We start from the raw sequence: 26637 nt of genomic DNA on the forward strand, positions 1-26637 counted from the left end.
TTATGTAAGTGTACGGGCATTTTGCCTACATGTATGTCCATATACCATGCACATTCCTGGAGCCTGCAGATGTTGGATTCTCTAGGACTGGAGGTACAGATGGTCATGAGCTACAGTGCAGACTCTGGGAATCAAGCCAGGCACTCCAGAAGGTTAACCAGTTCTTTTAAATGCTTAGCAGTTCCTCCAGCCTCATTCCCACCATTCTTAGTGCAGGGTAAGGCTGCCTGCCACAGGATATTCCCTAAGGTCTGGGGAAGTTGAGGTTCCACAACTTGGAGATCACTACTGGCATCTCCACCAGTAGATACTGGCACAGATACCAAAGATACTGGTAAATGTTTTACTCATAGATGCCACCCATAAAAACAGTGATGATCTGACCCATAAGTTAATAGTGTTACAAAACAAAGCTAACAAACAAAAACACTCAACTCATCTATGCTTCGCCTATCTTTTGGATTTTAAATTTCAAGAGCAGTGCTTCATGTTTTAATTTGTAAAAGGTCAGTTTTAGCACACCATAAAAAGTCATATTATATAGGCATATTCCTATAATCACAACATTCAGGATACCTAGCCTGAGCTATCTAATGAGACCCTTAACCCCAAACAAGCAAGCAGAATTAACATGACATAAAACTGTGTGGCCAGACCCCTACCAGTTGAGCCTAGATATTGAACTTGTGGACCAAGAACCATCAAGGCAAATGCTTGCTAACTTATCCCACCCCCCTCTATGTTTGTGCTTTTGCCTCTTCCTCTGCCATCTTCCCGTCTCACCTTAGAAATACAAAGAAAAGCAAAATTAGAAATTCATATAGCATTTTAGGTGTTTTAAACGAAAGGAAGTTTAGTCCTTTGTATAAAGGACTCCCAGTCTATTGTATAAAATAAAAGACTTCATTTGTTCTTTAGAATACTGACCCAAAGCATGACCATGACTTGAGTAAATCTGAAAATGACTGGCCATCCAGACCTGAATGAATAATGATCATGCCCACCCCAGCCTGCCCACAGCTACTACTAAGTACATAGAGACAGCTTGTCAGGTAACGAGTCTATTACTGGGTGATCTCGGCCAGGGAGAGAATTCAATACCAGCAAAGTAATAAACATTGACTCAGAACCATATGCCCTCTGGCAAAAAAAGAAAAAAAGGCAAAAAGATTCTAACACACACTGAGACCCACAAAAAATTGCTTATTCCCATTGGCTTTAAATAAACATATATCTCACACCAGCAAACATTTTATATTTTATTGTAAGGCAATAAAAATTATGTGATGCCCCAGAAACCATCATAAAATATTTAGCTTTCAAAAATAGGTAGTTCCCATGTAGCACTGAGGTTTCTTCTCATTTAATGAGCTAAGGTATAGTCCCCGAAGGGAAGGAATGTATTGCAATTATGCCCTCCAATTAACTGTTGCGTCCTGGTAAATATATTTCTAGGTCCCCAGATAAAAGGCAGCCCAGCTGTTTGGTTTAGCATCTCAATTCTCTGTTTCACTTTCACAAAGGAAACATTCAATAGATATAACAATCCTAAAATCCACGGGAAATATAAGAACCAGAAACAGGAAAAGTGTCTGGTGCATGAAGTGTTCTAGTTGCAGAATGTTCAAGAAATTCAGGCTGCACAGTGACAATCTCACGACTTCATGTGACTCTAGCAAGACAGCTCTGTAACCTTTCCCTTTCTGTGCAATTTAATTTATTTTTCAATATCAATTTAATTTATATTTAATTTCCTTCTGTTTTTAAGTCTGTAAAATCACCCAGAGCCCTTCACCCCATGATTTTAGACTCTGCCCCATGTCCTTAAGTCTTTAAGGCTCAGAGCTTATTTCCCTTCCTCTGAAAACTCCAAAGCCTGTCCCCAGTGACAGATTTCTTCCTACAAGGCTGCACTCACTCCAGTAAAGCTACACCTAATGCCTTCCCTAAGCCTGCAAATATGTGAGCCTCTAGGGCCATTTCTATTCACACCATACAAGGGATAACAGTTACGCTTATTTGTGGATGTAAGGTTATGTTATTAAATGCAGTTAGGAATTACACTGATCTAGTAAAATGGCAGTAGTGGGCTTTTTTCCTGGACCTCAGTAGCTCCAGGAAGCTGGGTACTAGGTTTCCAATACCAACCATAATTTCCCTTTGGTTATTGAGGCTTTAAATGTCAAATTAGCCAGCTGTTGGTTACCACCAAAATGTGAGAGTCACGGTTAGAAGTATCTTGCCATGCTGATCATTGTACTCATAAGTGCCACAACTGGGTAGGAGTTTTGGTTGCTTTCCCCCGTGGACACTTGGATAGCAATTTCTTGTACTATGAAAGCTAGAACTCAGGGGGAGATTTTCAGGTCAGATCCCACTTGAATAATCCTATGTCCTAAGTGCGTGGTGCCTTCAGCAATGTCTGAGAGGCAGCCAAGGCTAAAACCAACAGATATTATTAGTGATTTTGTTTGGTTGGTGTTTGGTGGGTTTTTTTTCCCCTGAGGGATGATGTCTCTTAGACCACTCAGACCAACAACTCTAAAGAAGGCATTTCGTGCCTGGTACTTAGGTTTTTGTTAGATAGTTTATGATTCTTATGAGGAACACTGTCATCCTAAGTGGTATAACTTTGTTCCACTTGTGTGTGTGTGTGTGTGTGTGTGTATGCGCGCGTGCGTGTGTGTGTGTGTGTCTGTGTATGTGTGTGTGTCTGTGTATGTGTGTGTTTGTGTGTATGTGTGTGTGTTTGTGTTTGTGTGTGTGCGTGTTTGTGTGTGTGCGTGTTTGTGTATGTGTATGTGTAGACATACATATAAATGCATATATAATGTAATTTGGCTAAATAGAAGATACTATAATTCCTTAATGTCTTTAAAAAACACCCTTAGAGTTATTTGTCCCTTTCTTCCTCCTTCCCTTTCTATAGCTCTCCCTAGTAAAATACCCCCAATTTTCCCATTTCCTCTGATTATCACTTATATCCTGCTTTTTGTCTCCATAAACCAGTTTTGGCATTCATTATGAACATGCTGTTAATGCTTGGTCGTCTCTTCTCGCCATGCAGTGTTCGCCTGATTCATTACCCCACTTCAGATTGTCTTTATTATGTGAAATCAGCCTTCTCCATTATGCCATAGCTGATTGAACTGAACCATAAGAGTTAAGTTCCGTCAGAAGAGAACCATTGGCTTTCCTCAGTGCCCGGGAAGAGTCCTCTGTTCTGGGTATTCTATAGTCCTGCCTCACCAAATCTCTACTTTTCAAAACTATAATTGAAATACATCCATCACAGCCACATCCATGCTAAAATGCCTTAGATTTTGTTGCTGACATGTATTTATTCTTGTTGCTTAGCATCAAATGCGTAATTGTATCCCTTACTTTGTGTCTTAGCATCCCCCACAACTTCCTGCAAAGAAATGCTCACAAGGCTGGGCTTGGTGGTACACATCTTTAGTCCCGTTACTCAGGATACACAGGCATCAAATCTCTGAGTGCAAAGCCAGCCAATAGTGAGTTCCAGGACAGCCACTGCTCAGTAGAGAGAACCTCTCTGAAAAATAAATTAATTAATTAATTAATTAATTAAAAAAATAAACAGGGGCTGGGGATTTAGCTCAGTGGTTAGAGCGCTTACCTAGGAAGCGCAAGGCCCTGGGTTCGGTCCCCAGCTCCGGGGAAAAAAAAAAAACAAAAAAAAGGGGCTGGGGATTTAGCTCAGTGGTAGAGCGCTTACCTAGGAAGCGCAAGGCCCTGGGTTCGGTCCCCAGCTCCGGGGAAAAAAAAAAAACAAAAAAAAGGGGCTGGGGATTTAGCTCAGTGGTAGAGCGCTTACCTAGGAAGCGCAAGGCCCTGGGTTCGGTCCCCAGCTCCGGGGGGAAAAAAAAAAAACAAAAAAAAGGGGCTGGGGATTTAGCTCAGTGGTAGAGCGCTTACCTAGGAAGCGCAAGGCCCTGGGTTCGGTCCCCAGCTCCGGAAAAAAAAATAAAAAAATAAAAAAATAAACAAGAAAAACAAAAAACAAAACAAAACAAAACAAAACAGAATCAGGGATATGCACATACAATGATCAGGAAAGTGACCTAAGTCACACTATCGTGATTAGGGAATTCTCCCATCTGTCAAGATCATGGTGACTACTGTTACAGAGGCCAGTGTTTGAATGACCCCATGCTATCGTCCATTCATGTATGCAGTGGCAGTTCTCAATGATAGTGGATTCTATAGCATGTGCCAAGTCCATCAGAATCAACCCTGCCCTTTGCATCAAGTTGTAGTATAAAAAAAAAAAATACCCTTGAATCAATCTGAATAGCATTTCCAAACTTCAAATTCCCAGGGCAAATAACTATATGCTGGTAACGTCTGGGTTTTATCATGCTAAAGTTTAAAAGTGGAGAACTAAAAACTATAACTAAAACAATTTAAGCTTTCTATACCTCCTCACATGCATTCATCCACTTGTCTTTCATTCTTTCATAAGCCCACAGTTAGGAGTGTAGAAGGACTCTCTCTCCCCCATGCACCTAGACCGAGTTATGTCTTACCATTAACCCCATTAAAGTCAGAGTTGACTGTATGGTGCTCAGCCAGTGGTGTTTTTCCTGTCATCTGACATTAAGCATTGAGTTCACATTGGTTCATACTGTGAATCTGTCACAATCTGACAGGCAAAAAATAAATTTGCAGTGGTGGTCATGATGGTTTGTGTATGCTCAGCCCAGGAAGTGATACTATTAGGAGGTGTGGCCCTGTTGGAGTAGATGTGTCTCTGTGGGTGTGGACTGTAAGACCCTCGTCCTAGCTCCCTGGAAGCCAATAGTCTGCTAGTAGCCTTCACATGAAGATGTAGAACTCTCAGCTCAGCCTACACCATGCCTACCCTGACACTGCCCTGCTTCCACCTTGATGATACTGGACTGAACCGCTGAACCTGTAAGCCAGCCCCAACTAAATGTTATTTTTATAAGAGTTGTCTTGGTCATGGTGTCTGTTCACAGCAGTAAAACCCTAACTAGGACAGTGCCTTGCCCTCCTACCTAGCATCTATTTCTAGAAACAGATGTCTCAGCCCTTTTAAGATACAGCCAAGCATGTCTGACATACCCAGTAAATTCTTACACAGAAAGACTCGATCTTCAGACCATGAGGAATGGCACCAGAACACCCATGCCATTGATTCAGACTCCTGGGAATGACAAATGAGAGTCCCAACGACCTGTCTCCAAGTCTCGGCCTCTGTACACTTTCATCACTTGTCACTCGTGTATTAGAAACAGATTCTGAGCACAGTGTTCATCTAGTATTTTGTCTTTTTCACCTATATTAACCCTTTGTTTCCTGTCAACAAGGTTTGCAAAATTAAATCCCCTGTAAATATGGCTTTAACTAGAATTTCTATGATGCATTACCGTCATTATTTTTCTTTAAAAAAATTTTTTTAATTATGTCAATAGAATTCTTGATACCTGCACTTAAGGGACAGACAAGAGAGTTACAATTTACTTTAATCATCTATAAAAGCACTAAAACAAAAAAGATTTCTCCCCGGAGACAGTAAGTAGCCAGAATCTTATAGGTGGAGAGTTGCCAGGTGGTGAAGGGAACTGATGGCCATAGGTCATGGGAACATTGAGAAGATATGAGATTTCATATTTGGGGGATTGGGGATTTAGCTCAGTGGTAGAGCGCTTGCCTAGCAAGTGCAAGGCCCTGGGTTCGGTCCCCAGCTCCGAAAAAAAAAAAAGAAAAAGAAAAGAGATTTCATATTTGGAAAATGGCTGCTTGTTTGAGTTACTTAGATTGTCCAGCATTTGAGATGGGAATAGACTGGGAGATGATTGGACATCTCCAACCAAGTCACAAAGATTGCACATCCTTTTTCATTCTGTGGAACTGTTATAAGTTTTGATGATAGAAAGAATGTGGCATGTGCTTTTTTTAAAAAAAAAATTGTATTTACTGATATTTTATTCTTAAACAGTTTCTACCTACATCCTCAAATTTTTCTTATAGTAAGGTCTTTGAATATAAATTAGGACAATGCAAATACAAAAAGAAAAAGCTAGCATATATGTGGATATGGAAGAACATTGGAATGTATACCGTGTGTTGCCTTCACAGACCATGGTCAGGTAGCAAACATGGCTTACATTTCCTGAGCATAGAGTCAAGTATATATTGTAATTTGTAATATATCAACTGTAACATAAATCTCTATAAATTAATGTCTATTTTAACATTATTGATTGAATTGTTTAGAAATCTGTTGCTTAAAACAACGAAAAAAATTTTTCTTCAACTGAAAATCTGCTGTCACTGAGTTACTAAGTAGCCCAGAAGTGATGTCAGTATTGTGACAAAAAACAAAACAAAGAAAAAAAAAAAAAACCTGCACAAATAAAGATACAAGGTGATACTTTACACTTTTCTTATGACCTACTAATGACCTCCTTCTCCTCTTCCTCCTCTTTTTCTTCTGCTCCTCCCCCATCTTCCCCTCCCCCTTGCCTCTTTGCACATTCTTGTTAGCTTTTAAAGATTAAAATATATAATTCTCTTTTCCAGGGTATCAAAGCTACCACTTTTATTATTAAAACCACATCCTTGCATGACAAAAGGGAATCCTGCTTTTTATTTTCCCGAAAAAAAAAGTTCTGTTTCTCATTTATCAATTAAATAATTTCCTGTTTTCTTGAATAGTTTTAAGTAAATGATGTTCATTATGCAGAATTTAATCTGTTGTGCAGGAAAAAAAGATTAATTCAACAAAAGCCTGCTCTTCCTTTTTCTAATGCTCAAAGTGTGCAAAACAGCCATTCTCCTCGTGAAACACAAGAAAGAGCCTTAGATGACATACCAGTACAGGGCTAATATAAAAACACCACGATTGAAGGAAGATTCATTCTACAAAAGGAGTATCTGCTTATTCATGTTAAAAATTTAAGAGAGTGTGTGTGTGTGTGTGTGTGTGTGTGTGTGTGTGTGTGTGTCTGTGTGTGTCTGTGTGTGTCTGTGTGTGTCTGTGTGTGTTTGGAAGCTTCTTGAAACTTTCAAGAAGTTTCATTCACTCATACACTCAAGTTGCCTGTTCTGGTTTATTTGTTATCATTTTATCTTACATAATTTTGTATTTTATTACTTTGTAGATGCCTGTCTGAGAGAGAGAGAGAGAGAGAGAGAGAGAGAGAGAGAGAGAGAGAGAAGGAAAAAATGTGGATTTGGGTGGGGAGTTGGAGAAGATCTCAGAAGGAGATACGGGAGGGGAGAACCATGATCTGAATATATTGTATGGAAAAATCTATTTAAATCTATTTTCAATAAAAAATTAATTACAAATATTTAGTGAAAGCATGGGATCAGCTGTGAACTGAGAAGATGAAAGTGGCCAGAGCTCTCTTAGGACAACTAACTCCTCAGTGTCCACAATGCCTTGGAGATTTTATTTCCAGATTATTCGCTATTTTGTTCATACCATACTGAGAAATGTGGCCAAGCCATGTCAAAACATCTGGGCTGACTATGCCAAGAAACTCCGTCATTCCACCTGAGCTCTTTCTTATATATGTGTGTATATTTTTAATTTAATTTAATTTTTTACTTATTTACTTTGAATCCCCCTCACTGCCCCATTCTCACAGCCATTGCCCCATTCCCCCATTCCTGCATCCCCTTCTCCTCTGAGTGGGTGAGGCCCTCCTGGGTATCCCCCTCCCCCTCCTGACCCTTGCACTTCAAGTCCCTGCAGATCTAGGTGCTTCCTTTCCTGCTGAGGCCAGACAAGGCAGCCCAGCTAGAAGATACCCCACATACAGACAACAGCTTTTGGGACAGCCCCCACTCTTCATTAATCCCATACTGTTCTTTCCTTAACCCTCTCAGGAAGCTCCTGTGGTGGCCAGAGCAGCTCTGTTCCTCGAATGCGCCCGTTTTGTCCACCGGTGCAACCGAGGCAACTGGCCCGAGTGGATGAAAGGGCATCACGTGAACATTACCAAGAAAGGCCTTTCCCGGGGCAGGTCTCCCATCGTGGGCAACAAGCGGAATCAGAAGCTTCAGTGGAACGCAGCCAAGCTCTTCTACCAGTGGGGAGATGTGAGCTCTCGTCTTTCTTCTGTAAAACTGAGGGCATTTGAGTGAGATGAAGTTTCTTTGAATGAGTTTGCTTTACAGACAGTTATCTGTTATATTCCAAATACTAAATGATCACTTTGGGGAGAAAGCAATCATTTAATTTCCCCCAGGGAATCTATAAGGCTAAATATTGCTCTATGGTTTTACAGTTAAGGACACCGAGGTTTAGGCAATAGTGTGCCATTGTACATGTAGTTGAAACAGTCAGTCTTTCATCTCCCATGTTGCATTCCAAAGACGATTTTAATTGCTGAATTAAAAAAAATCATCTTTGTGGCCAAATCAGTACAAGCATGATTTTTTTTTTATTTTAATTTTTTTGTGGTTTTCCTCTTTGGCAACTTTACATATGTACATCTGGCGTTGAGCACTTCCACTTCCTGTTCTCTACTATTTCCTTCCGCTCCTTCTTTCCCACTGAAACTCTTCTTTCTCCCAACTAGCCCTTGCTATTTTGGTGTATTATTTTTCTTGACTCACTGAGTTTAATTGTGGGTGCTTGCATGACCCTGACTATAAGGGAGGTTATTTACCGGAACATGGGCTACATAGCACTGGCTATACCCTTGAAGAAATGATATCCCTCCCCGAGCCTACTTACTGCCCATTGTCACTTCCCTTTACTTTTCTGATAGATTTTTCTCTTTCTTTGACATACATTCTATGTATATTTGCATGCGAATGACTAACTAAGAAATGAATGACTGTTTTAAGAGTTTTGATTTAATGGACACTTACAATGCCAACTTCCTCACTACAGGAAGGGAGAAGATGAATGATAAAAAGAAATTCAGGAAGATCAAGGTTTTTTTCTGCTAATTTTAAGCAGAAAGAAACACAAATGCATGTAAAGAGCTCAGTACCCCTGTATCCTTACAGAATGCTTAAAGCTACAGGTTTAATTCCCCAAATGTCTCTGCTGAGTGTATCCATTAATGCCGCCGATTCAGGGCTGTCCGAGTCTAGTCTTCTCTTGTCTCTTTTGCATACTAATTCAGAAGGCATGCCCTGTATCAAGACCATGTGCTGGCTGCCTGTAAACCTTTCTATTTTATTACATTTTCCTTTAATTGTCTTATATAACCATCCTATATGAAAATCAAAACAAAACAATACAAAGTAAGGTATGTTTCATAAATATCAGTCATCTTTATTGATGCTAGTATTCGTGATCAGTTCTTGGCACTGCCTTTTGGGGGATTGATTCTGTTGTACGGTTTATCGAAAAGACTTCCTTCCTATGTGGCGCCACCTCGCCTTGAGAATCCAGCAAGTTGAGTAAACTCCATTATATTTCTCCTACATTCTGCTGCGCTTCTGTAATATTAAACACAAGAGTCTACACAGTCAAGACATATAAGCAAAAACTATATCATGAGACACAAAGATACCCAGAGCCATAGAGACACAAGGAAGAAAAATTCTTTACTAAATTCCTGCCACCATATGCCTGGAATAACATTAATATTCATAATTCTTAGCTGAAGGTTCACTAGGCTGGGAACCAAAGATACTGAACCTGAATTTTTTTTCATTTTCTTTCTTTCTTTTTTAAATTATTTATTTTATTTATTTACATCCCAAATATTGCCCCCTCCCAGCTCCCCTCCCTGAGTTTTTCACATCTCCCTCACCTCTGAAAGGTGGTCCTCCTTTAACCCTCCCCACAGGCATCTTCCTTCCCTGGGGTATCAAGTCTCTATAGAATTAGGTACATCTGCTCCCACTGAGGCCAGACAAGGCAGTCCTCTGCTACATATGCGCCTGGGGCCTCAGACCAGCCTGTGTATGCTCTTTGGTTGGTGGCTTAGTCTCTGGGAGCTCCCAGGGGTCCCAGTTAGTTGATACTGTTGCTCTTCCTATGGGGTTGCCATCCCCTTCAGTTCCTTCAATCCTTCTCCTAACTCTTCCACAGGGGTCCCCAACCTTAGTCCAATGGTTGGCTGTAAGTATATACATTTGCTGCTGTAAGCTGCTGGTAGAGCCTCTCAGAGGACAGCCATGGTAGGCTCCTTCCTGCAAGTACAACATAGCATCAGTAATAGTGTCAGGGTTTGGTGTCTGTCCATCAGATGGATCCCAAGTTGGGCCAGTCTTGGGCCAGTCACTGGATGCCTTCCCTTCAGCCTCTGCTCCATTTCTCTCTCTCTCTCTCTCTCTCTCTCTCTCTCTCTCTCTCTCTCTCTCTCTCTTTCTCTCTCTCTCCCTCCTCCTCTCCTCCTCTCCCCCTCTCCCCCTCTCCCCACTTCCCCTCCTCCTCTCCCCCTCTCCCCCTCCCCCTCTCCCCCTGTTCCCCCCCTCTCCCCCTCCCTCCCTCCCCCTCTCCCCCTGTTCCCCTCCTCCTCTCCCCCTCTCCCCCCTCCCTCCCTCCCCCCTCTCTCTCCTCCTGTTTCCCTCTCCTCCTCCCCCCTCCCCCTCCCCCTCCCCCTCCCCCTCCCCCTCTCCTTCTCCCTCTCCCTCTCCCTCAAAAGGAATAATTCTGGGTCAAAATTTTGAAGGTGTGTTAAAGACCCCCATCCCTCCGCTGGGGTCCTGTCTATCAACAGGAGATGGTCTCTTCAGGTCTCATCTCCTCAAATGTTGGACATTTTGGCTACGGTTATCCTCATTAAGTCCTGGGAGCTCCTCATATTCCAGGTCTCTGGGACTTTCTAGGGTTGCCTCTGCCCCCATGCCCCTCAGCTGCATATTTCCCTTCATTCTCCTGGACCTCTGGGCTTCTCTTCTGTCTCCCCTGATAACTGATCCTGCCATACTTCCCCCTCTTCCCTCTCCCCTCTCCCAACAAATTCCCTCCCTCCCACTGCCTCTCTTGATTATTTTGTTCCCCCTTCTAAGTAGGATTGAAGCATCCTCACGTGAGCCTTCCTTCTTGTTAAATTTCTTCAAGTCTGTCAGTTATATCATGAGTGTTCTGAAATTTTTGACTAATATCCACTTATAAGTGAATACATGCCATGCATGTCCTTTGTGATCTGGGTTACCTCACTCAGGATGAAATTTTCTAGTTCCATCCATTTGCCTGCAAAATTTGTGATATCCTTTTTTATAGGGTTTATGCATATATTTTTATGTATTCATACACACCAGAAGAGAGCATCAGATTCAATTACAGATGCTTGTGAGCTACTATGTGGTTGCTAGGAATTGATCTCAGGACCTCTGGAAGAGCAGTCAATGTTCTTAGCCACTGAGCCATCTCTCCAGCCCCACATGTCCTTGTTTTTAATAACTGAATAATATGCCACTGTGTAAAAGGACCACATTTTCTGTAGCCATTCTTCAGTTGAGAGATATCTGAGTTGCTTCCAGTTTCTTCAGCCTGAATTCTAAACTTCTTTTCGTACTGAAACATTAACTTTGTGCTTCTTTTTTTAAGTTCCCTGCATCTACATCTACTCAGTGTGGGATGATATGCTACCCTTTCACTAGAATATTAAAATAAGAATAACTAAGGCTGGTATGATACCCCAATTACTGAAGTGCTTGCCAATGAAGATTTGAATTCAGTTTGCAGAACTCACACAAGAAAAAAAAACAAGCATGGTAGCACTTACTTGATTTCCCAGGATTGCAGAAGCAGATACAGGGAGGTCCCCAGAGCTTATTAGCCAGTCAGTCTAGCCTAACCAGTGAGCTCCATATCCATAAAAGTCTTTATTTCACAAACACAAAAATGGTACTACCTATGGAACTATTCAGGAGTTTGACCTTCTCTGATGGTAATATTAAACAGGACATAAGAATATATTTGGAGAATTTTACAAGAATGCATAAATTATAAACACATTCACCCGATGTGCATAGTGTCTCTTTGAGAAAGATGTCTCTGGGCCTTGTTTTGATATAATGAAAAAGAACTGTCATATAATACCAATTTCATGTTGGTCTTCACTATGATTAATAATCAATCCTATGTTGACTTTATGTGTCTTATAGGGTATTCCCCAAGATGATTCACCTCTTTATCCTTTCCTGTGTCTACAAAACAGACAGAATGTGTGAGGCCTGAACTGATCTGTTATTCCACCTATTAATTTGCAACATAGAGTTGTATGTATCACCAGAAAACCTGAAACCTAAAGCAGGATAATTATACCCTAAATGTTTTCAGTGAATAGCTATATTAAAAAAGAAATCTTAAAGGCATATGTCATACTGAAGAAAACAGGATTGGTGGGAGAAATGTAATTAAGGTGGGGGTGGAGGTAGTGTGTGGGGATGGTAGTTTGTCTCTAAACAATTGTTACAGACTTGGCCTTTTCAAATAGTCTGTAAAACATGTTTACGGGATAGTTATGATGTAATGCAATGTAAAAGATCTGTAATACTGCTTGAGTTCAGGGATAGTGATTCCCCCGAAGTCCTTTTATTGTTGAGGATAGTTTTAGCTACCCTGGGTTTTTTGTTATTCCAGATGAATTTGGAAATTGTTCTGTCTAACTCTCTGAAGAATTGGATTGGTATTTTGATGGGAATTGCATTGAATCTGTAGATCGCTTTTGGTAAAATGGCCATTTTTACTATATTAATCCTGCCAATCTTTCCATCTTCTGAGGTCTTCTTCAATTTCTTTCTTCAGAGGCTTGAAGTTCTTATTGTACAGATCTTTTACTTGCTTGGTTAAAGTCACACTGAGGTACTTTATATTATTTGGGACTATTATGAAGGGTGTCGTTTCGCTAATTTCTTTCTCAGCTTGTTTCTCTTTTGTGTAGAGGAAGGCTACTGATTTATTTGAGTTAATTTTATACCCAGACACTTTGCTGAAGTTGTTTATCAGCTTTAATAGTTCTCTGGTGGAACTTTTGGGATCACTTAAATATACTATCCTATCATCTGCAAATAGTGATATTTTGACTTCTTCTTTTCCGATCTGTATCCCCTTGAACTCCTTTTGTTGTCTGATTGCTCTGGCTAGAACTTCAAGAACTATATTGAATAAATAGGGAGAGAGTGGGCAGCCTTGTCTAGTCCCTGATTTTAGTGGGATTGCTTCAAGTTTCTCTCTATTTAGTTTAATGATAGCAACTGGTTTACTGTATATGGCTTTTACTATATTTAGGTATGGGCCTTGAATTCCTATTCTTTCCAGGACTTTTATCATGAAGGAGTGTTGAATTTTGTCAAATGCTTTCTCAGCATCTAATGAAATGATCATGTGGTTTTGTTCTTTCAGTTTGTTTATATAGTGGATTACGTTGATGGTTTTCCATATATTAAACCATCCCTGCATGCCTGGGATGAAGCCTACTTAATCATGATGGATGATTGTTTTGATGTGTTCTTGGATTTGGTTTGGAAGAATTTTATTGAATATTTTTGCATCAATATTCATAAGTGAAATTGGTCTGAAGTTCTTTTTCTTTGTTGGGTCTTTGTGTAGTTTAGGTATAAGAGTAATTGTGGCTTCATAGAAGGAATTCGGTAGTGCTCCGTCTATTTCAATTTTGTGGAATAGTTTGGACAGTATTAGTATGAGGTTTTCTATGAAGGTCTGATAGAATTCTGCACTAAACCCATCTTGTCCTGGGCTCTTTTTGGTTGGGAGACCTTTAATGACTGCTTCTATTTCCTTAGGAGTTATGGGGTTGTTTAAATGGTTTATCTGTTCCTGATTTAACTTTGGTACCAGGTATTTGTCTAAAAAATTGTCCATTTCCTTCAGATTTTCAACTTTACTTGAATATAGGCTTTTGTAGTAGGATCTGATGGTTTTTTGAATTTCCTCTGATTCTGTAGTTATGTCTCCCTTTTCATTTCTGATTTTGTTAATTTGGACACACTCTCTGTGTCCTCTGGTTAGTCTGGCTAAGAGTTTAACTATCTTGTTGATTTTCTCAAAGAACCAGCTTTTGGTTTTGTTTAATTTTTGTATAGTCTCTTTTGTTTCTACTTGGTTGCTTTCAGCTCTGAGTTTGATTATTTCCTGCCTTCTACTCCTCCTGGGTGTATTTGCTCCTTTTTGTTCTAGAGCTTTTAGGTATGCTGTCAAGCTGCTGATATATGCTCTCTCCTGTTTCTTTCTGCAGGCATTCAGAGCTATGACTTTTCCTCTTAGCACAGCTTTCATTATGTCCCATAAGTTTGAGTATATTGTGCCTTCATTTTCATTAAATTCTAAGAAGTCTTTAATTTCTTTCTTTATTTCTTCCTTGAGCAGGTAATCGTTGATTAGAGCATTGTTCAACTTCCATGTATATGTGGGCATTCTTCCCTTATTGTTATTGAAGACCAGCCTTAGCCCATGGTGGTCTGATAGGACGCATCGGATTATTTCTATCTTTCTGTATCTGTTGAGGCCTGTTTTGTGACCAATTATATTGTTGATTTTGGAGAAAGTACCATGAGGTATATCCTTTTGTTTTAGGATAGAATATTCTGTAAATATCTGTTAAGTCCTTTTGGTTCATAACTTCTGTTAGTCTGTCTATGTCTCTGTTTAATTTCTGTTTCTATGAATTTTTCATTGATGAGAATGGGGTGTTGAAATCTCCTACTATTATTGTGTGATGTGCAATGTGTGCTTTGAGCTTTAGTAAGGTTTCTTTTATGTATGTAGGTGCACTTTTATTTGGAGAATAGACAATTAGGATTGAGAGGACATCTAGGTGGATTTTTCCTTTGATGAATATGAAGTGTCCTTCCTTATCTTTTTTGATGACTTTTGGTTGAAAGTTGACTTTATTCGATATTAGAATGGCTACTCCATCTTGCTTCTTCAGACCATTTGATTGGAAAGTGTATTTCTAGACTTTTACTCTGAGGTAGTGTCTGTCTTTGCCTCTGAGGTGTGTTTCTTGTAAGCAGCAAAATGCTGGGTCCTCGTTATATATCCAGTTTGTTAATCTGTATCTTTTTATTGGGGAATTGATGTTGAGAGATATTAAGGAATAGTGATAGTTGCTTCCTGTTATATTCGTATTTGGATGTGAGATTATGTTTGTGTGCTTTTCTTCTCTTTGTTTTGTTGTAAAACAATTAGTTTCTTGCTTTTTCTAGGGTGTAGCTAGCCTCCTTGTGTTGGGCTTTACCATTTATTATCCTTTGTAGTGCTGGATTTGTAGAAAGATATTGTGTAAATTTGGTTTTGTCATGGAATATCTTGGTTTCTCCATCTATGTTAATTGAGAGTTTTGCTGGATACAGTAACCTGGGCTGGCATTTGTGTTCTTTTGGGTCTGTATGACATCTGTTCAAGATCTTCTGGCATTTATAGTCCCTGTTAAGAAGTCTGGGGAGGGGAACACCCATAAAGAAGGGGAGGGGGAGGGGTTTGGGGGATGTTGGCCTGGAAACCGGGAAAGGGAATAACACTCGAAATGTAAATAAGAAATACTCAAGTTAATAAAAAAAAAAGTCGGGTGTAATTCTTATAGGTCTGCCTTTATATGTTAGTTGACCTTTTTTCCTTAATGCTTTTGTGCATTTGCTGTATGTGACGGGAGGAGTTTCTTTTCTGGTCCAATCTATTTGGAGTTGTGTAGGCTTCTTGTATGTTTATGGGCATCTCTTTCTTTAGGCTAGTGAAGTTTTTTTTTCTATGATTTTGTTGAAGATATTTACTGGCCCTTTAAGTTGGGAGTCTTCACTCTCTTCTATACCTATTACCCTTAGGTTTGATATTCTCATTGTATCCTGGATTTCCTGTGTTTTGGGCTAGGAGCTTTTTGCATTTTACATTATCTTTGACTGTTGTGTCGATGTTTTCTATGCAGTCTTCTGCTCCTGAGATTCTCTGTTCTATCTCTTGTATTCTGTTGGTGATGCTCGCATCTATGACTCCTGATCTCTTCCCTAGGTTTTCTATCTCCAGGGTTGTCTCTCTTTTTGCCTTCTTTATTGTTTCTGTTTCCACTTTTAACTCCTGGATGGTTTTGTTTATTTCCTTCTCCTGTTTTTTTTTCCCAGTGGTTCTTCAAGGGATATTTGTGTTTCCTGTTTAAGGGCTTCTAGTTGTTTACTTATGTTGTCCTGTATTTCCTTAAGGGAGTTATTTATAACCTTCTTAAAGTCCTCCATCATCATGATAAAATGTGATTTTAAATCTAGATCTTGCTTTTCTGGTGTGTTTGAATATCCAGTGTTTGCTTTGGTGGGAGAATTGGGCTCTGATGATTCCATGTAGTCTTGGTTTCTGTTGTTTGGGTTCCTATGCTTACCTCTCACCATCAGGTTGTCTCGGGTGTTAGCTTGTCTTTCTGTTTCTGACAGTGGCTTGACCGTCCTGTAGGCCCGTGTGTCAGGACTGCTGTAGACCTGTTTTCCTGTTTTCTTTCAGCCAGTTATGGGAACAGAGTGTTCTGCTCTCAGGTGTGTAGTCATTCCTCTCCACTGGCTTTCAGCTCTCCTTGTGGGCAGGAACCAGAAGGGTCCTGCCCCTACTTCTCCTGGGTCCCTGTGAGCAGGGGGCACAGATAGCACAAGGCTTTTTACTCTTGAGTCAGGAATGTGGGCAGAGAGTAGTCTTCTCTGGTTTCCCAGGAGTGTCTGTCCCTCTGAAGATCTAGCTCTCCCCCGACCCCATGGAATTTGGATGCAGGGAGCTGTTTGACCAGTTCAGTTCAGATCCAGGCTCAGTCTAGACTGTGGGGCTCCTGCAGCTTGACTGCCCCTATATTCCTGTGTCCAGAGGCACTATGCAGTTTCCTCTTGGGCCAGGGATGTGGGCAAAGGTGGGCAGCATCTCTCTCTATTTCCAACCAGCCAACACATCAGCTGCTCTAAGTCTGTTGTAAATCTTCTGAACCAGCAAATGTGTCATTCAACATGTTCTTACCTTCCTAAAAGACCCAAGAGTGTAGGGAGTGTAAGGAGAAGGATAGGAGGCAAACATGTTCAAATTCAGGCCACAAGCCTTCAGCTAGTCTCTTAACCTCTGTAACTTCCCTGTTTGTCAGTGATCTTCCTGTAAATGCATTCATAATTCATCAAGGCACATGTACGAACGGCACTGGTGCACTTGAACAGCTTATGTATATTAGTGTTTCATTCAAAAACCTTACAAACATCTCCCTTTCATAAATATTTTATGAATGGAGGACGAAAGGAATTACATCTCCTTAAGACATCCTTCTAGCTGTAGATGAGACATGGAACTTTAAACTGTTACTTAGGCAAGTTCAGGTTATATATATATATATATATTTGGGTTTAAATTTAAATTATTTCATTACAGTATTTCAGAAAATTTAATATAAAAAACCCACCCCCTTTGAGTCTCACTATTCAGCTGGCTAGCTCTCCTCCAAACTCATCACACATCATCCTCAGAACAAGGTCTTAGGTGCTGATGCCTATGGCCTTGTTTCATTTGTTTAAAACTTTCAGAGTTAGCAAGTACAGCTTGGGGGATATTGTGTTAATTTTTATAGTACGTTCTTATTAGGATTCTTTGTTCCCTGGTCTGCAGTTTGTCACTTATTTCCAGGTCTTACAAAGACCTTTTTATTTCCAAAAGTTGAACAGAGTCCTGGTTTGTTTGTTTTGTTGTTGTTGTTGTTGTTTTGTTTTGTTTTGTTTTTGAGAGGGTTCTGGATGCACTTTGCACATCTGTTCATGAGAATGGGTTTTTCTCCAGCAGTGAGTCTAATTCCTTGCTAAATATTTCATAAGTATGATACAGGGACATAGAAAAATGAGTTGGGATTTGTTTTTACTAATGCACAGAGCACAAGACTGACCTGCAAGAAGTGTTCATTTTACTTTATCCTTGAGACTCCTTCCCAAGGCTCTGACTCTCTCAATTTTACATATTCTGCAGTGTTTAGATGCAAAAGGAACCAGATAGAGAGAGTGTATTCACCTCTTGAGGAAAATTCCTCTCCATAATTTGTGGAACAATGTGTTGTGATTCAGAAGACCAGAGAGCAAGAGTTTGATTCTGTGTATGCCATGTTAGAATCAATATTGTCAGTGTGCCAAGCTATTAAATGTCCCCTTTCTAATGTGATTTTTCAAATCTCTACCAGAAGAGCAGTTAACTTTTCTTACTAATTTACTATCATGGGATGGGTAGAGGTCCATAAACGCCAATAAGTGCATACATAAATGGTAATATAAATAAAACCACAGGAGTAGAATTCTTGCCAATTTCCAAACCCATTAACATGGCACCAATACTCTTGTAAAAACCTATAATCAGATGCACTCCAAAGAGTGCATCTTCTCTGTCTCTCTCTCTCTCTGTCTCTCTCTCTCTCTGTCTCTGTCTCTCTCTCTGTCTCTCTCTCTGTCTCTGTCTCTGTCTCTCTCTCTGTCTCTCTCTCTCTCTCTCTCTCTCTCTCTCTCTCTCTCTCTCTCTCTTTTTCTGCCCTAAACTTCTCTATTAAAATAATAGTGCCTACATGTAGAATGGGATATTGCTCAGTGGATGAGAGTATGCAAACATCAGAACCTGGCTTTAAATCCTTAGTACCCACAAAAAGGTCCATTGTGGCCACATGAGTAGTATGGGCGATAGACACAGGGGTCTTGGTAGGGCTTGATGAACACCATCCTGACTCATGATTCACTGAGAAATCCTGTCTCAAAAGAAGATGAACCATTACAGAACAGAACATGCAGTGTCCTCCTCTGGTCTCCAGACTTGCTTAAATGCATATAACTACATATGTACCACAAATACACACACACACACACACAAACACACACACACACACACACCACATACACACAGAGAGAGAGACAGACAGACAGACAGACAGACAGACAGCAGGCAGACAGGCAGGCAGACAGCAGGCAGGCAGACCACTGCTGGCTTGCTTCCTTACATCAGACCTACAAAATGAATGAACTTTGAATAAATAAATAAAAATAATAATAAATGTGGACACTTGTTTTATAAAAATGTTTGTATGTGCATATAAAAGTTACCATTCCATTGTTTTCAAATCTTTCGAGCAAATGGCCCTGGAGACATCTGTGTTCCTTCCATCTTTAGCTTCCCATATTGGCAAAGATGGTGGTGACAACACATGGAATACAGAGAAGGGCTGTATGAGAAATCATGCCCGCTCTCTGGGGACTGTGTGCTGTCTTGGAGTCTGACATCCTTCGTGGCATTCCTCTCCTTCCTTCTCCACTGTAGGCAATTGGCATCCGATTAAACGAGCTGTGTCATGGAGAGAGCGAGAGTCCTGCTAACCTACTCGGCCTTATCTATGATGAAGAGACCAAGAGAAGACTACGGAAGGAGGATGAGGAGGAAGACTTTTTAGATGACAGTAAGGAGACTCCCTTTACTACAAGAGCCCCTGCTTGTAAGAAACTCTGCTTTAGGAACACTTCTTTGTTCCTCTCTCATTCTCTCTCCACCATCCTACATCTCCCACAGACCATTCCCCTTCTCCTCATATGAGAGTGAATTGTGTACGTATGCCAGAGGAGGGTGGGGTGGTGGTGGAGCAAAAGTCAGGAAGAGAAGGCAAACAGACAAAGCACTTCAGATAATGTGGAAGGGACATTACCTTTTAGCCTCTGACTCTTCTTATCCATAGTCATACTTAGCTTCTGGAGGAAAAGCAGTTGTGAAAAATTACTTTCCAAGGTTTTGCTGCTTTGTCTCTCCCTCCCTCTTCTCTCCCTCCCTCCCTTCCTCTCTCAAATTCTCCCCAACTCTGAGATTTTATCTTGTTATGGCTTTGGGAAGTAAAAAAATCATGTAAAATAGAATCAAAGAAGAGATGCTTTCCAGGGGCTGCAGAGATAGTTCAGTCAGGAATTGCTTGTTTCACAAGCCTGAGGACCTGAGTTTAGGTCCTCTAAAGCCCTATTAAAAAGCTGGACACAGTTGTGGGAGCCTGTAACCTTAGCTCTGGAGAGATAGACAGGGAAGTCCATAAGCTCATTGGCCAGCTGGTCTCACTGAATGGATGAGCTTTGGATTCACTGAAAGAGCCTGCCTGAGAACAAAAAATTTTAAATGTGGAAAGCTTTTGGAGAAAGGCACTTGACATCAACCTCTGACCACCACATTCATGCACAAGCATGTGTATCCGCATGCTCATGTGCACACACCTGTACTAGGAAGTCTATCCACTGCAACACACACACACACACACACACACACACACACACACACGAGAGAGAGAGATATGCATTCCAAAGAACTAAAATATAGACTAGTTTAATCAGAACATATTATAGTATTAATAATAAACTCAAAGTTTGCTTGAACTGTGACTGCCTGTGCTTCAACTATTTAGAGTTGTATAGAATTAAAGACAAGACTACTCTGACTGGATCCTCTGCAGAATCACTTTGTCCATACACACGCTCTGTAGCATACAAGCATACCCTGAGGGAGGGTGCATCATTCTATTGAGTGGAAATTCCAGTTTGTGCTGTGGAATCTGCATCTTTCCACAATGAAAGCAGTAACATCTTTCCATTTAATCTTTTCCTCTTCATTTGCAATTCAAGTTCTCTGGTTATATTTTAAGGGTTATCCTGGGCTAATGCGTACCAAATCTGCTCCAACCTTGTATGAAATGCTGGTTAGATGATAGCATTGGAAAAGACTAAACAATAATCCAGGAAATCTCTCACCATGTTCCTTTCATCTTTTGCACCAAGGATTTTGGGTTTTTTTCCCCATTATTTTGTTTCCTGACTTTTGTAAAGTCAGAGAAAACCTTAACATCTCTGTTTGATAAAATACTGAATTCCTATATGGACACAGCAACCCAATGACAAAAGTTGACTCAGAATATAACCTAGTCTATTTTCTAATAACTTTGCTGTATAATTTCACTTGTAGGCTAAATGCTAGAAAGTGACAATTCCAGCAGTCATGAAACCTAGGAAAGGCTTACCATTAATGCCAGCCAGCCAGAGGCTTATGTTGGAAACCACTCAGAGATCGTTCAGAATGGAAGGAGTTGAAAGAACGTTAAATGAGTACACCCTCACAGGTTGCAGTGCACAAGCCACATCAAATTACAAGAGCTCCGTTAATTCATTTGTTATGTCTGGTACATCAGTATTTGTTTGAGTCATGTAGAGCTCCATTTTTGTTGTGACAGGATATTTCAGGTAATAATCAGGAAAGAGCCCAGACCACAGCCAAGGTCATTATCTATAGGAGAACCTCAGGAATGAACTAATAATTGCAGAAGTTTACACCGAGTAGCTAGTATTTGGTTATTTTTATTATTCATTTTGCTCAGACATGATCGTCCTGTGTAATCAGATTGGTCTTGATCTTGAATTTTTCCTGCCTCAAAACTTGAGTAGCTGATGTAGTTCATACAGACTTCTACTGCCCTGCCTAGTTTCAACAAACTTGTTTGTTTTTTTTTTAATTTTGCACATGTAGGTAATTTTTAGAGCCCTATATCCTCTGTGGAGTATAAGACTGATGTTTCTAATTATCAACTAATTATGAGGTTGTTATGTGTGATTTAGTTAACATTGCACTCCAAAGCTAAATATAATGCAAGCACATGTCTGTTTGGAAATTCCGCACTAGCTTATCTCTTCTATTCCTAATGAGAGGCAGATTTTCCATCCATGTTTTAACTATGTAGAAAAAGTGATGGTTCTCAGGAGGGAAAAATAGGCCAGATGTCTTCAGAATACTATAACATCTACCTTCTGTGTCAAAAAAAAAAAAGTCATGTGTACTATTCAGTCAGGAAATCTCATTATGCCCAGGAGACAATTTTAGGAAAATTTTAAATTATTGATATATAATGACATTGTGACAGTTTGATGACTTAATTTATTCAACTGATAACTATTTTCTTTCTTTTGTAAGAGGCAGAATGCTAGATGGTCTTGTTCTTTTCTGAAGATAAAGTTATTGGGATGTTTCTACAGAGTTCATGTTAAGACATCTTTCAACCAATCCTGGCACTTTTAAATCCTGTTATTCCCTTGGTCATTACCTATCTTTAGTCCAAATTTGATTAGTTGGTCCATGGTGGATTGGGTAACTGACAAAGTGAAAAAGAAAAAATTTCTACAGAATGAAAGAGACCATCAGTTGCTTCTGGTATAACTGTATCATACTGTGACAGGAGAGCTTATATTAAAATGTATAGTACAAACTGGGAGTCATGGTGCACACCTCTAATCCCAGCACTTGGGAGGCAGGAGAAGGATCTATTTGAGTTTTAGGCCACCCTAGTCTGCAGAGCAAGTTGCAGTATAGCCAAGGCTATGTAGAGAAACCCTGTTACAAACAAACCAAAATGTGTAGTATTATTGACCAGATGACACCTTTTCTTGTACCTGTGTTGCACAACTACCAATTGAACTAGAGATGAAAGAATGTTAAAGCTCTCAGAAGGCCCAAGAATCATCCCTTCCTAACGTGATGTGGAGGATGTGTGGGCTCCAATCCTAGCTGGTTATCCTATATGCAGTCAAGACTTGAATACAAGACCAATTTCACTTTCTGTTTTCACCAAATGGTCTCTGGGGACATTGGAGCTGTGTTGTGTTACTCTTTAGTACTGTAAATAGAAACACTGACTTCTGCTTGTCTGATGCTTTAATACTGAAGCACCCGTTACAGAACTGCAGAGTGGAAGAAGAGAGGTGGATGGCCATGCCCAAGTCATGCTGACAGGAGTAGGTAAATTTAGGTTGTGTAGAAAACATTCTCATGTGCAGTGTGATTCTACATGGATGTACTTAGGTCCATCACACCATGACCCTCTATTTGTTATTGGTTTGTCTTCTCATGAAGAATCCTTTCTTTTCTTAGGTACTGTGAACCCCTCAAAATGTGGCTGTCCCTTTGCCTTGAAGATGGCAGCATGCCAACTTCTCCTGGAGATAACCACCTTCCTGAGGGAGACTTTTTCTTGCCTGCCTAGACCTCGCACTGAGCCCCTCGTGGTATGTTGAAGCAATGCGGTGGCAACAGCAGCCAGCCTACTCGAAAAGAAGGAGCTGTAACTAGGTTTCCTATATTCTCAGCATCTTTAAATGCTTGAAGATCGTAGGTGTTTTGTAACTTAAAACTTTAACCAAAGGCTTTTCAGACATAAAAAGACAATCTATTTAATCCATCAAAATCATAGCTCCAAAGTTGGCCTAGAAATCAGAAAGTACTTTCAGGTACAGTGTTTGACAGTCCAGTGGTCACCACTAATTCTGATGGAAATATCCAAGAGCCCATGCTCCTTTACCCTACAAACAATGTGGATTTCATGACCAAGGTTATTCAGAAATCATTACCTGATTTTCTTTTGTACTAACAATTCCTCAGTTCATATAGAAGCTCATTTCTAAAGAGTTTTCTGGTTTATAGCATGGCAGGAATGACTTCAGTGTTTAGATTCTGAACATTTCCAAACCTGTCATTTTGATAGAATTTCTTGTGGATTATGTATGGCTCAACAGAAAAAAAATGGCATACCGCACACACACATACACACACACACACACACACACACACACACACACACACACCACATGTCGACACATAAAAATACAGTCATGTGCCATGGACTATGTATTTCACCACACATATAAATACTACGCAAGGCCTGTAAATCTTCAGAGTATGGCTTAACAGGGCACACCTTGTTCTGCACTCTGTCACACCAACGTCCATTTCAGGGTGTTTACAACCCACCTCGCCTGCTGTTAAAACCAAAAGCATGAATAAGTCCGGTACCCTAATCCCAGGGCGGGTCCAGAGCTGGATAAAGGAGTCAGTGTTCTACTACCATGGAACACAGCTTCTGGCTTTAGTTTTCCAAAGCTCTAGAAGGCCCTTTTCTCCACATCCTTAAACACAAATGGGCATTTTCAAATTGGAAACATTTATGAATGGAATGCTTGTTTTCAAGAGAGAACTAGCCTCATTGGGACTGCAAAACTGTACAATTTGACTTCCAGCTATTTCCCTCTGCGACATCGTATTGACTTGACATTTATTTTTCTGAGTTGTCATTTTCACTGATCTGTTGATAGTACTCTATAAAATCAAACCAAGACAATTTGATGAATGCACTCAGCTTAAAGTCAAGCATAGCAAAATATCCGACCTATAGACCTCCTTCAATATTGCTCCTTTCAACCTCCTGATTAATAACAGTCTTTGGAAAAGCATAGAGTACGTTTGATTGCACATTTTCAGAATAGCTGCAATTTTCATAAAAACATGTCTTGTTTAGCTCAGTCACTTTCGTCCTGCCCTTTAACTCTTAAAACTCTACCTCAGTGACTCTTGTTATCAAATTCTCTTTCATGTTACCTATCATATACAGAGGACAAAGTTAATAACTGCTTCCTCTTGAAGAGCAGTTCCTGGACTGAAACCTGTCAGTCAAAATGAATCTTTCTATTTCCTCAACCAGCCACCTCTGTTCAGCTTGAGCGCACAGACAGCAATGACAGCAGCCATCAAGAATCTCAGCACTAAGAGGATCACAAGCTAGGTCACACAGCAGGGCCTGTGACAAACAGAGACTCTGTAAGGAACTAGAAGAGTTGCAGGAAGCACAAAGAAAGGAACCTACAGAGTCTAAGTCTAGACAGCAGCCTTCGGTCATTTAGTAACAAGGGAAGTGTGTCTTCTTCACCTTGAACTAGGTTTCTGGGGTTTATTGTTAACTGCATGAGAACTCTCACTGTTAAACAGAGGCTTGTATAGCTTTATTATTTCGTTTTTGAGACTAAACACATTTACACTATTATTCCTTTCTCTTGCTCCCTCCAAATTCTTCCATAAAATTCTCTTTTTAAAATTCATAATCTATTTTTTCAATAATCATTGTCATGGCAATGTATCTATATTTAAGTATCCATATATGTATGCATATATATATATATTCCTAAATACATAATTCCAACTTTCCAGTGTGTATAATGTTACTTGTGTGTATGTTTTCGGGATTGACCCTTTGATATTGGATGAACACACATTGGTGTGTGTTCTTCCCCAGGGAGGACTATTTCTCCTGTTTTCCATATTCTTTTGCTGCCTGTAGTTCTGTGTGCAGGGTTGAGGACTCGTGAGCTTTCCCCCTCTTGTTCTTACTTCTTTCTAAATGAGAGTAAGAAACTTCCCATTATGAAATTCCCCGTACTGGCTCTGGCTCACGAATGTATTTTCCTAAACCTGAGCTGACTTCCCACACTTGTGTCCTAAGAAAGTGCATTCAAGGTTAACTTGAATGGCATCCTCTATTCACTTCTGTAAGTATACGTGTTTTCAGTAGTGCAGACATTATCTTCCATTTCTTCACGTCAAAATCTAAGACAGGTATTTTTAGGCTATTTTCAAGATACAGACAATCTGTGGTAGAAGAAGAATCTACCTGCCTCCTAACTTTATTCCCTACCTTCTAGAAACTACTACACCCTTCTTGCATCTTCAGAGGCAGTAATATCTTATTGAAGCTTTCTGTATACACAACCAGAGAGAGGCCCTCCACATCTGAGAACACATGTGATTAAATTTGATCCACTTAGCTAGTGGATGGAGATAATCATAAAGTTCTTAGCTATAATTTTACCTCCAAAGTTAATGTTGCAGTATAAAGCAACATATTCTCAAGCTCTGAGGATTTAAGGTTTAGATATTACTTGGTGCCATTATTCTATTTCTATTGTCTTGGAGTCTGATATCTAACTCCTTAGCTCGGAATACCCAAGAAGCAATTCACAGACCATATGAAGCTCAAGGAGAAGGAAGACGAAAATGTAGATGTTTCAGTCCTTCTTAGAAGGGAGCACAAAATACTCACAAGGACAAAGAGTGGAGTAGGCACTGAAGAATAGGTCTTCCAAAGACTGCCCTACCTGGGAATCCATCCCATATGCAGCCACCAAACCCAGTCACTATTGCTGATGCCAAGAAGTGCTTGCTGACAGGAGCCTGATATGGATGTCTCCTGAGAGGCTCTGCCAGAGCCTTACTAATACAGATGAGGATGCTTGCAGCTAACCATCAGACTGAGCACAGGGATCCCAGTGGAAGAGTTAGAGAAAGGACTGAAGGAGCTGAAGGGATTTGCAATACCATAGGAAGAACAACAATAGCAACCAACCAGACACCCCCCACCTCCAAGAGCTCCTAGGGACTAAACCACCAATGAATGAGTACACATGGAGGGCTCCATGGCTTCAGCCACATATGTAGCAAAGGATGGCATTGTCTGGCATTAATAGGAGGATAAGCCCTTGGTCCTATGAAGGCTCGATTCCCCAATGTAGTGGAATACCAGGGCGTTGAGGTGGGAGTGGGTAGGTGGGAACGGGAGCATCTTCATAGAAGCAGGGGGAGCGGGTATGGGAGAGGGGAAAACTAGGAAAGGGGATAACATTTGACATGTAAATACATAGAATATATAATAAAATAAAATAAAATAAAATAAAGAATTCATCATTTCTGTTTGCTCATCTTTCATCTTAGTATTCTGAGTTCCTCAGAGAAATACTCATTTCTTTTTTTTAATCCCCCTCCCGCCCTGAAATACTCATTTCTTATTTATATCATTGTACCTAACGTATTCATACTCAATGCATGATTATGTAATT

General features: G+C 40.2%; 1 protein-coding gene across 17 annotated transcripts in view; it reads left to right on the forward strand.

The window, feature by feature from the left end:
* The window catches only part of Unc80 (unc-80 homolog, NALCN channel complex subunit), a 178232-nt gene that overhangs the window by 69104 nt on the left and 82491 nt on the right, over positions 1-26637 (forward strand). For 9 of the 17 annotated variants that reach the window (XM_063268133.1, XM_039084601.2, XM_063268138.1 and 6 more), the window contains exons 23-25: positions 7885-8097; positions 19226-19361; positions 22850-22983. In XM_063268133.1, coding sequence (XP_063124203.1) covers positions 7885-8097; positions 19226-19361; positions 22850-22983 — 483 coding nt within the window. Of the gene's footprint in view, positions 1-7884; positions 8098-19225; positions 19398-22849; positions 22984-26637 lie in introns of all 17 variants that reach the window. The other 8 variants (XM_039084598.2, XM_063268134.1, XM_063268135.1 and 5 more) reach the window with 1 other exon arrangement.

The sequence above is a fragment of the Rattus norvegicus genome, chromosome 9 (assembly GCF_036323735.1).
Source record: "Rattus norvegicus strain BN/NHsdMcwi chromosome 9, GRCr8, whole genome shotgun sequence".
Taxonomy (NCBI): Eukaryota; Metazoa; Chordata; class Mammalia; order Rodentia; family Muridae; genus Rattus; species Rattus norvegicus.